This window comes from Mustela putorius, unplaced genomic scaffold (assembly GCF_011764305.1).
Source record: "Mustela putorius furo isolate JIRA1106 unplaced genomic scaffold, ASM1176430v1.1 tig00003853_pilon_pilon_pilon, whole genome shotgun sequence".
Lineage (NCBI taxonomy): Eukaryota > Metazoa > Chordata > Mammalia > Carnivora > Mustelidae > Mustela > Mustela putorius.
In genome coordinates, this window is record NW_025422005.1 from 33,927,611 (window position 1) to 33,938,510 (window position 10,900).

Below are 10,900 nucleotides of genomic sequence, written 5' to 3' on the forward strand. Positions count from 1 at the left end.
CCTCCTTCCAGCAGGGCACAGCCCCCAGGCCTGGGCCAGCTCTCCCTGACTCACTTGGTCTACCCTCAGGGCCTAGGATCTAGGTGCCCTGGATGCACAGCTAGACAAGGAGGTGACGTCTGTTGAACAAGGGTGGGAAGGCCCCTGTCTTCGAAGTCTTGGAAGGAGAGGAGAGGCGGAGTTCTCATAGGGTGTGGAAAGGGGTTCTGGGAAGGGAGGACCATGAGCAGATCCTCCAGTCACAGAGCACTGGGAGAGTGTTGGGCAGAGGAGAGCACCGAGCTCCACTCATCCCTTCCCTGTGCCTTGCCTTCCAGTCCTGGACGCACAATATCCAGCGAGAGAAAGAGTTTCTGCGGAAGCTGGTGAAAGCACGTGTCATCACTGACCTAACCAGCGGCATCTGACATGGGCCCAGCACATGGCCACGGAGGTCCTGGCACCACCAAGAGGAAGCAGCAGCCGCTGCCACCTGCCCACCCCACTGGCCTCAGTCTGGCTCTGCCTAAAAGGTGCAGGAGTCTTCAGACCCAGAGAAGGACAGTGCCAAGTGGCTCCAGAGGTGGCGAGGCCTTGGCAGGGCAGCCAGAGCTGCGTCTGCCCAGAGGCCAGCCTCAGAGACCAGCACTTAGCCTCATTCTCAGCCTGGGTCCTTGAAGCCACAGGGCCGGAAGGCCACCGGCTGTGCCCAGCAGGCCCAGCATGCAGGAGGTGGACATCAGGCAGCAAGGCTGCTGCTGGAATCGTTTCTCCAATCAGTGTTTGGTGTATTATCATTTTTGTGAATTTGGGAGGGGGGGAGGGGCGGGATAATTTATTTTTAAATAAGGTTGGAGATGTCAAGTTGGGTCCACTTGCCATGCAGAAAGAGGCCCACCAGGGGGCCCGCCGGGCAGTGGTACCAGTGGGCTCCCTGTAGAGGTGGGGGGGTGCCATGACTAGCCCGTACCCTGCTTGGGGCTTGGCGGAGGTCGGCAGGATCTCATGCCAGCCCCCTCCTGCTCCTGACACTGTTTCGCCTTTCTTGAGGAGAAGATGGGGTGTTCCCATTCACCAGCCCCTAACGACCCCACAGGGAAACCTGGAGCCATCATTTAAGCCAACAAAACAGACCCTGGCTTAAGCAGAGAGAACTTGAAAGCTCAGGAGGCGAGGCCTGGCCTAGCCTGATGGAAATGCCCCCCCCCGCCACACCCCCCAGCTGATCCACAAGACAGTGCACCAGCCTGGACTGACCAACTTGGCAGCTGTTCTGGATTTCAGCAATGAGACTGTAAGGTCCTTGGGTTCTGCCTTTAGCCTGGACCAGAGGGAAATGAGGCTCAAGGACCTTGTCCAGGCTGTGGCAGCCATCCTGGGCAGCCATCCTGGAAGCAATAAAGCTCTTCCCTGAATCTGGCCTCCTCTGCTTTCTGTGATGCTCCTGAAAGAAGCAGGACCCTGGGACCTCGGCAACGACATGAAAGCCAAGGGCCATCTCTCTAGCCCACAGATTCCTGGGCCCCTTCCTCTTCTTCTGAAGCCTCTCCCATCCCTCACAGTCCCGTACCCTCTTCACCTTAAGAGAAGCCGACCACAAGTATGAGGGCATGCCCCAGGGTCTGCCCTACCCCGAAGGAGCCAGAGGGCAAGGGGCTGAAGTCCAAAGGTCCCCAGAGCCCCAGTTACACAGGGACAGAGATTCCTGCAAGCTCAGGAAAATGATGTGCTGAGCCCCGACATAGAAGCTCATCGACCACACTTGCTCCTGGCTCCCAGGGCTGAGCTCCAGAGGAAATAGGCCCCATCCCCACCCAGAGCACAAAGGCGCACCCCTCCCCGCAACCCCTCTCCACCTACACAGAACAGGAAGGCTGAGCCCAGCTCTAGGCATCCCCAGGTGAACCCGGGAAAGGACACCCCTACCCCGACCCCGAGAGACCTAGAATCTGATGGCTCCCCTCCCAGTGTCCCCAGGCAGGCCTGAGATCAGGGCAAACCACACCCACATCTGAGGCATGGAGTGCACTTCCTGCCAGAGCTGCCACTGGCAGTAAGTGAGGCTGGCCGGCCCCCTTGCCTCTCTCCTGCCATCCCAAGGGCCACCAGCGTCCTATATGCCCCCTTAACTGCTGTGGTTGGTTCTCGGGCAGAAGCCGCCTCTGCTGGGGGGAAAGCCAGGCCCTGACAGAGGGACAGGCACACCCAGAACTCCCTTGGGATGCTGCTGGAAACGGCACCATTCCAATGAGTTCCCGCATTCTACGGGAATGCGCCCCCTGGAGTTGTACCAGGTCTAGGTGACGGCCTACAAGAGGCAGCCATGACTGATTGAGCCCCAGGTTGCAGGAAGCAGCGAAGGGAGAAGCTATTCCCTGCTTGGTCCCCTGTCCCCCAGGGGTCCTGTCAGGCCCGCAGACAGCCCCTGCCCCCCCACCCCCAGCAGTTCTCTGTGCTCTGGCTTCCCCTGCACAGGACCTGCTGTCAACAAAGCTACGGTTCTTGGCCCTGGCCATACACCAGGCCAACCCGTGCAAACTGGAAAACCTGCACATGCCCACCCCAAGATTCTGATTCAGGTCTGGGGTGGGGCCCAGATGTGGGTGGTTTTTAAAGGTCCACAGGTGATTCTGATGCATAGACAAGGCCTAGCTGGTCCGCACACGTCCCCTGAGCACTTTCCTCCCCACCCACGGCTCCCAGTTGTCGGCTGGTCGGCAAATCCCGAATTACCCTCTTCAGGCCAGCTCTCTCCGCTTTGCTCCAGGCTACACAGTCGGCTACTTCCTGAACATGGTCACTAAGGTAATCCACAGGTCCTGCTCCATCTCCGGAGCTCCTGTCTCCAACCCATCCTCCTCAAGGGCGCCCCGCTGCCAGCAAGCACCCTCCACCCCTCTGGTCACCCGGGCCAGAGGCGCATCTTTGTCCGTCTTACCTCTTCATCCCATCCAATCAGGCACCAACTGAGTCTTCAAGAAGCTGTGATCTGAAAAGCCTTGTGGCCCTCTGCACACACCCCCCCCCCAGTCTCTGCCTGTCTCCTCTCTCCCCAGCAGCCTCCCTACATCTCCCGCCACCTCTCCCCGCCCCAACCAGCCAGTCACTGCAAACACATGTCTGGTTGCACCAGTTTCCTGCCTGCCACCTTCGGTGGTCCCCGTCCACTGGTATAAAGTCCAGGCTCCCCAGTATGACACACAGGGTCTGGCCTTTCCTTACCTCTATCCGTGTTACTCGACCTCCACCTCACCTGCCAAATTGCTGTAATTAGGCACCTGAAACACTACCCTCCAGCTCCTACCTCAAAGCTTCCGTGCATGCGTCTCTCCTCTGTGATCCTCCCCTCTGCCGCCGGGGCTCCCGCTCCTACCAGCGCAGCCCCAGGGAGCGCAGAGTTTGCCCGGCGGGCGGCAGGGTGGCTGGAGCAGGGTCAGGCTTCCGGAGCCCCAGTGCCCCACTTCACCAATCCGACCAGTCCATGGTTCTGCGGAGAGAAGCTTGCGGTGGGCCAGGGATCGGAGAGCAGCCACGGTGGCTTAGCCAGCTGGGACCCCGGAGCCCACGCCAATCTCAGGGCCCCACAGCAGAGGCAGCGACCGGCCTGTCTCCTCCCTGCCCGCCCTCCGCCCAGCCTCCCAACTCCCTATTTTGCGTGCCTACAAACTCTGAACTCCCAGTTCCCGTGCCTCTCCGCCGCCCGGGTTCTCCACTCTGCATCCCCAGGGTCCCTTCCCAGCGTCTCCTCCCCCAGCCCAGCTTGGGGGACCTAGCATAGCCCGGGGGGACCGGATCCCAGCAGGTGGAGCGGCCAGGTGAGCCCTGAAAGGTGGGGCTGGGCGGGGGCGCTCCGGGCCCCACCCCGGGATCCGGTGACGCCGGGGCTGGAATTTGACACCGGATGGCGGCGGGCATGAGGCTGCTAAGGGATGGAGTTGGGCTCGGCCCCCAGACACGGCCCACGGGCTCTGCCAGCAGCAGGTCCCTCGGGCCCCAGCCCTCACTGCGTCCCGGACCCAGAGCCCTGCACCGCGGTAAGCCGACCTGTTGGCCAACCCTTGTCCCAGCCCTGGGGCTAGGGGGAGCGGGCAGGAGAGTTCCCCTCCACTCCTATCTCACATCCTCCCTCTCCTGGGCCAGAGGCATAGCTCTCCGCCCCTCCCGGCCCCCTCAGTCCCCCTGTCGCTGGTCGGACTGCGCTAGCCCGCCATAATGTGAGGCTCCCGCTGCCGCTACAGGGTGCAGACTGGCTGCCAAGGCCACGCTTTTGGCTGAAAGGGGCGCTGCCAGGTGCACAGCCCTGGGCATGGGCCTTTTAAGCTGCGGAGGAAAGCTCAGCACTGGTCCCAGGAAAGGTGCCTAGAAGCCCACAGAGGAGGACCCCTGTGGTGAGTATCTGGCTGGCAAGCGGGGAAGCAAGGACTGGAGGACCAAGTGGCCCCCAGACCGCTAGGAGGGAGACTGGGCCTGACCTGCCCTCAAGAGACCAGCTCCTGAGCTCCCCCTAGTGCAGGGGGTTACTGAGGCTGCCTGGCCACGGCTTCACTCCATCAATGAGAAGTCACTAGCCTGGTCCCTCGAGGCCGGATTCAAGTAGGAGCACACCAGGGAGGCCTTCCTGGGGAGATCTGGTCCACAGGTATGCAGGCGTTCTGTGTGCTGTGGGGTGGGACCCAAGGGCAGACCAGTAGGGAGGGCTCTAGGGCCCCAGAGGGGTGTTTGGGAATGCCAGCCAGGGTGGGTTCACCAAAGTCTTGGTGGGACTCAGAATGGCTGGCTGGGCTCAGGAAGCATGGCTCATGGGGGAAACTTAGAGCAGCAGGGCCAGGCTACCAGACCCACAGGAAGCTGGAGGGGGACAGACCTGGACCAGCTCTCAAAGACCAGGTTGAAGTGGAGGCCTGGTTGGCCCTCCTGGAGTTGCTCAGGCATGAGTCTATCTGAGCACAGCCAAAAGCCCACCCCCCGCTTTGAGTCTGCAGGCTTGGCAATGCTGCCCCCTAGTGGCCACATGGAGCCATGCCCAGGCCCCATGTTCGAGGGCCCATCAGCCCCCATCATCGGGGGCTCATCTGTGGAGAGAAGAGAGAACTCTGGCGGCCCTGGGTCTAGACAGAGATCACATAGGAGCAAGGAGCAGAAGCGCTGGGTGGGCAACACGGGCTGACGCTGGGGCATCACCGACATCAGATAGGTCAACAGCAAACACCCTGAATCCTCTCTAGTCCACATCTTCCTCCTCTGTGCCATGGAGATAAAGGTCTCTGTGGGACCCAGAGTGTCCAGCTACTTCCTTTTCTGGTGGTCCTGGCAACTCCAGCCCTGCAGCACAGAGCAGTGAGGTCCTGGGGCAAGGGACCTTGGGATGTGAAGCAGTCGCCGAGCTTCCCTGGGTCTTATTTGTGCAGGTGGAAAATGAGGATTATGCCAGCTACTTCATGGAGTTGTGAGGACTGAAAGAGGGAACAGGTGCAAAGTTCCAACACAAAGTTAGGTTCTCAATGCAGTTACTTCTCCTCCCGGGTTGAGTCCAGCCATCCAAGTCCCTTGTACTTCGTCTGGAAACACGGAAGAGGAGGGATGAACTACCCAGAGGATAACTCATCTCTCATTGTCCCAGGCTGCCTCAAGAGGAGGAGAGGGGTGGGAACAGGTCAGCTAGGGCTGATGGGCGCACCTGGTATTGACAGATGGAGCCCGGATGTGGAAGCCCTTCCGTGCTGCCCCACTGGCCCCCGCCTAGGCGGCAGGTGAGTGGTTCTCCCAGTGACTGCCACCTGGAATTGAGGGAAGGTGGTTTGAGTGGGGAGGCAGCGTAGGGCTTGGCCTGGGCTGGCGACAGAAGAGGTAGGGGGAACGGTCAAGGAGGGACCAGGAGTAAGGAGGAACGTCAGTGATCTCTCCCGTGGGCTCCCTGAGGCAGCTGACCCACTATCCTCCAACCTAAACCCTTGGGGAGCTCCCCCCACCCAACTAATCGCCCATCCTCTCTGATCCCCGCTGCCCCAGCCCCTTCGCGACTTCCCTCCACCCCTGCCGACCCGGGGGCCCTATTCCTCCCTGAGGCTCCACTGCTGTCTCTGCGCAGCCGGCCCTGTGGCCAACCCTGGCTGCTCTGGCCCTGCTGAGCAGCGTCGCCCAGGCCTCCCTGGGCCCTGCGCCCCGCAGTCCCGCCCCGCGTCTTGGCCCCGCTCCGGCCCCAGCGCCCCCCACTGGCCACCTGCCCGGTAGGTGAGAGGGCGAGGGGGCGGGGCGGGGCGGGACGGGGCTGGCCCGGGACCCGGTGCGTGACCACGTCTCCTTGCAGGGGGCCGCGCGGCCCGCACGTGCGGCGGAAGAGCCCGGCGGCCGTCGCCCCAGCCTCCCCGGCCCGCGCCCCTGCCGCCCGCGCCCTCACCGGCGCTGGCCCGCGGGGGCCGCGCGGCGCGAGCACGGGGCCGGGACGGCCGCGCGAGCCGGGGGGGCCGTGCGCGGACTGCGGGGGCGCGGGGCTGCCGCCTGCGCTCGCAGCTGGTGCCCGTGCGCGCGCTCGGCCTGGGCCACAGCTCCGACGAGCTGGTGCGTTTCCGCTTCTGCAGCGGCTCCTGCCGCCGCGCGCGCTCCCCGCACGACCTCAGCCTGGCCAGCCTGTTGGGCGCTGGGGCCCTACGGCCGCCTCCGGGCTCGCGGCCGGTCAGCCAGCCGTGCTGCCGCCCCACGCGCTACGAGGCGGTCTCCTTCATGGACGTCAACAGCACCTGGAGAACCGTGGATCGCCTGTCGGCCACTGCCTGCGGCTGCCTGGGCTGAAGCCTCGCTCACGGGGTTGGCGGACTGCACCCTGCATCCTTACCCGCGGCTTCTGGCGCCCGGGGCCCTCTCGCCGGAGAGTTCCGGGTGATGGGGTGGGGGTGGGGAGTGGCTGGAGCCTCAGCCTGAAACCGAGGCCTCTGCCGGGTGAATGATGGCCATGAGCCCCGGAGAGATGGAGGGACGACGGGCCTGGGGGCCCAGGGTACTCGCCCTGCCAGTCCCAGCCCTGCTGACACCAGACACCTCAGCTGCGGAGACCTTAGGACCCTCTTCGCACAGACTCTGGCACTGACTCGGCCGCGGCCCCCTGGCCTCAGCCCAGGCCCTGGGGGCGCAGAATCGGAGGAGACACACGGCAATCACATTGCCCACGAGGGCCTGGACTCACTCGTGGGAGCTGGACCCCTATTTATTATTCCTAAGTTATTTATTTACTTCCGTGGTTTGTCAGATCCTTTCCTGGGCAGTGGGGCTGGACGGGTAGCAGCAGCTGGATGGGGATCAGGGGCTGGCCATCACCCTGTCTTCATGCTGACTCAGCAATCACATGCCTGGCCTGGATTTTCCATTGCTTGCCTGCAGCCACCAGCTCTGGGATATGGGGCATGGAATATAGGCAGAGTGGGTGGTACAGGGGTGTTCTCCAGTCCCAACAGGCCAGCTCACACCGCCCTGCACCATCCCCAGCCCTTGGGACCCGGAGTTACAGTTGGAGAGAACCCTACCCTTGCCACATCAGGCATTCTGGGGGCCTTACTTAATGTGTAATGACACAGAGAACCACACACTGCCCCACCCCAGGTCACTCATCTGTGTCCTACCCTCCAGGGCACTCTGACGGGTGCATATATTGCCTCTGCTTATACACAATCCAGCACGGGGAGCTCACTGCCCGAGTTCCATGAAGCAGCCCAGGGCAAAAGAGCATCTGCAAAGGCTGCGGTGGGGGAAGAAGGTGCAGCTGGTTTGGGGGCAAGGGGATGAAGCAGAGAGCATTAAGGGAATTAGAGGGCAGGAAAGGACTGAGGTGCCCCCCACAGGGGCCTGCATTTTGAGATATTCAAGGATATTCATTTATTCATTCAACAAGTATTTATTAATTACCTATTATATGGTAGACACCAGAGATACAGAGCTGAAAGGTACATGATCCCTGCCCTTAAGCTTAACTCAGGAGAGACAGACTATAAATAATTATGGAAGTTCAGTTTGACAGTATGAAAAGGACAAGAAGCTAAGAGGTACACATCTGCTTCTGGAAGGAAGGAGAGGTTAGTTTTGACTCTGGCCTTCCACTGTGTCCCCAAGTCATCTCTCAAAAGTCAGTGCAATCATCTGAGCTTTCCTGCCTGTCCCTGTGAAACCCTGTTTCCTGGGTCCTGTGAATTTGTCTGATATGATATTCTTCTTTGGAAATAAGATGAGGGCCTGCATTTAGAAAGGATGCCAAGTCTGAGGAAGCATGGGGTGTCGAAGGGCCATCGGGAGGAAGGGATATGTGGTCTGAGCTGAGAAGGGAGGACTAGACTGGAGATAGATTTGACAGCTGTGAGTACAAGGGCAGTGGCTGTAGCCAGGGTCACATGAGAGCACCGTGGGAATGAGCTGGCCGAGGGTGGGACCCCTCGGGCATTGCCACTGCTAACCAAAATTCCTTCCAAACTGTCTAAGTGCCTGGCTGCTTTGGCACAGTTGCCCCCTTCACTCGGGCCAGAGTGAGGAGCAGACAACAGGGACGGCTGTGTGCGTTCTGGGTCAAGGAGGAGAAACGGGTCTGTGCTTCCACTCTTCCATTTTCGCTGCCCCAGTTCTAGGTGCTCCCCAAACTCTGGTGCTCTCACACTGCCCTCAAACACCCCTTTGCCCCATCTCTCTTCCTCCAAACTGATTGAGGATCCTCAGTCCCCAGCCCTTCCCACCTGCACCCGAAGAAAATGGAACCAGTGCCATGCAGTTTGCAGACACCTCATGGAGGCCTAGGCCCTGGCCCTGGTTGGGGATGAAGGAGGACATCCCATCAAGCAGGGTCATCGGGTCCAGGTAGCCCCTGCTGGAAAGACTTGAAATCCTGGCCTAGCCCCCAAGCCCTCCAGACCCTGCCCTTCAGTGGTCATATCAGCTCTCAATGCCACTTAAAGATGACAGACTGAAACCACCTCTGAAAATGCTCAAGACAGCACTGACCTGGCAAGAGAGCCAGGTCAGAACCCAAACCAAGGGTGCTGGCTCTCAACAGTCCTGATTGCCAGTCCTTGAGCAAGTAGGGTCCCTCCAACTCAACGATGCATTCTGGGCCCCAGAGAGATTGCGCCCAACATTTCACACAGTCCCAGCTGAAACTGTACCTTCTCTAAGAAGAACACGGTCCCACAAGAACCCAAATCCCTCTTAAAGAATAAAATAAAATAAAGCCCCTATCCCCCAAAGGAACAAGTTCCAGAGCCGTAGTTCTCTGCCTACAACTTAGCAGAGGTCACTAGCATGTGAACTCACCAGGCAGAGCACTTTCCACTCCCGGAAGCCACAGGTGGTATTTCCATTATTGACCGTAGTCTTTGTTTCACATTTGCAAAAAAACTACATTGCCCCTTTGAGTGGTCTTCCCAGAACCAAGCTATGGTCTCCTCCAAAGGGCTATCAAGTCACCAACTCTTATAAAATGGAAAACTATAAGCAGCTTTGAAATGGCAGTTTTTAAAGCTTCAGGGAGCACCCAAAACTTCCCTGAACATTTGGTTCATCCAGGAACTGAGGTGTGGGGTTCCACGTGCTGCCCCCTGCACTTGCCAATGGCTTTCTTCCTCTCTTGTCCAAAAATGGTCCTGTTTCCCCCTGTGACAGAGTGTATGTGCACCAGCTGACTCACTGAGGTCTCATCTGGGAAAGGAGAGGCTGTGTAGAAAGCTAAGGGATCAAAGAAAAGATCTAGGAGAATCTGCACTATGTGAGATCACTTTTCTTGGTCACAGGAGTGGTTCTTAACCTGTTTGGGGATTGTAAAGTCCTTAGGAACTCTGATGAAAGCCGGGGGATTCACTCCCTGCACACCCAAGTGATGAATTCAATTTATCCTACATCCTACAGATAGGTTTTTCTAAAATGCAAATCCAATCATCACTGCCCACTTGAAACCGCCGCCGAGCTAATCCAGCCCCTCTCCTTACACCTTTCTCTCTATTCTTCAAGCCCAGACCAAGTTTCTCCTCCTCAGGGAAGCCTGCACTCACCTTCTTCAGCCTTAGCAGGTATTTGCCAATGTCAGCTTCCTCCACTGAATACAAATACAAGTCCTCCTTTCCCTTTTGATCATTTTTTCCCCTGCTGGGATCACTGGCAAGAGTTAATAAAAGATCGGGGTGCCTGGCTGGCTCATTCGGAAAAGCATGGGACTCTTGATCTCAGGGTTGTGAGTCTGGTCCCCACCGTTGGGTGCAGAGATTACTTAAATAAATAAACTTTAAAAATAAGAGTTAACATAAGGACAAGTGGAAGTGAAGGAGTAGAGTCTGCTGGGGTCTGCAGTCAACCAGATCTATGCTGGTCTCTGCTACACTAGCTGAAAGCTCAACCTTTCTCGATCTGTTTCCTCATCGGAAAATGGTGACTAAAAAACCCACCGCAGAGTTGTCCAGAGAATCAGACTTAGGTATGCAAAGTACTACTTGTTCCTAGCACTTAAATGTGAGCTATTCTTATTCTAATTACTCATAAAGAGAAGCTGCTTCCAAGCACCCTAGGAAATTCTCCGAGTACTGTCCATGGTATGTGGTTTCCTGGTTGGTCTGAGCACTCGCAGAGCCGTCCTTTTTTATTCCTGGGGCGCACCAAGCCCCCTTTCTACTGTGGGCGGTGCTGATGCCTTCTGCCCAGATTGCCCTCTTCCCGGACCCCAGGAGGCGCCGGCAGCGCGGCACCACGGTGACCTGTTCCTCCATGCCAAGCCCCAAGGCACGCCTTTTCCTCTAGCCTGCATTCCCAGCTCAAACCACCGGCCCCCTCGGTCACGTCCTCCTAGGGAACTGCTCATCAGCGCCTCCCGCAGATCTGACCCTGAGGCGGGCCGGAGGTCTGGGGCCGGCGGGGCTCTACGGGTCCCCAGTCCACGTGCTCCCGACCTCTGCCGCAAGGC

At 59.1% G+C, this 10,900-nt stretch overlaps 2 protein-coding genes across 12 annotated transcripts in view; both read left to right on the top strand.

The window, feature by feature from the left end:
• Nucleotides 1-1,394, top strand: part of ST3GAL3 (ST3 beta-galactoside alpha-2,3-sialyltransferase 3) — a 192,841-nt gene extending 191,447 nt beyond the window's left edge. For all 10 annotated transcript variants that reach the window (XM_045064365.1, XM_045064368.1, XM_045064367.1 and 7 more), the window contains one exon: nt 318-1,394. In XM_045064365.1, the coding sequence (XP_044920300.1) occupies nt 318-407 (90 nt within the window). In that variant the 3' untranslated portion in view covers nt 408-1,394. The remainder of the gene's footprint in view (nt 1-317) is intronic.
• Nucleotides 1,395-3,903: 2,509 nt separating this feature from the next.
• ARTN (artemin) lies at nt 3,904-7,205 on the top strand. 2 transcript variants are annotated; one of them, XR_006601736.1, is made up of 4 exons: nt 3,904-4,013; nt 4,218-4,367; nt 5,670-5,729; nt 6,068-6,344. XR_006601736.1 is itself a non-coding variant. In XM_045064379.1 (3 exons), exons 1-3 carry the CDS (start codon nt 5,670-5,672, stop codon nt 6,766-6,768), a joined length of 681 nt encoding a protein of 226 aa, XP_044920314.1. In that variant the 5' UTR covers nt 5,647-5,669; the 3' UTR covers nt 6,769-7,205. The 2 variants fall into 2 exon arrangements, 1 of the variants encoding a protein (XP_044920314.1); XM_045064379.1 differs by lacking the exons at nt 3,904-4,013; nt 4,218-4,367 and having other exon boundaries at nt 5,647-5,729; nt 6,068-6,206; nt 6,287-7,205.
• The last annotated feature ends 3,695 nt before the right edge of the window (nt 7,206-10,900 follow it).

Bases quoted from the DNA above. Each gene is read 5' to 3' on its own strand.
- ARTN (XM_045064379.1), top strand. From the start codon at position 5,670: ATGGAGCCCGGATGTGGAAGCCCTTCCGTGCTGCCCCACTGGCCCCCG. The intron at 5,730-6,067 runs GTGAGTGGTTCT...GTCTCTGCGCAG, and splicing joins GGCCCCCGCCTAGGCGGCAG to CCGGCCCTGTGGCCAACCCT. The intron at 6,207-6,286 runs GTAGGTGAGAGG...GTCTCCTTGCAG, and splicing joins CCCCACTGGCCACCTGCCCG to GGGGCCGCGCGGCCCGCACG.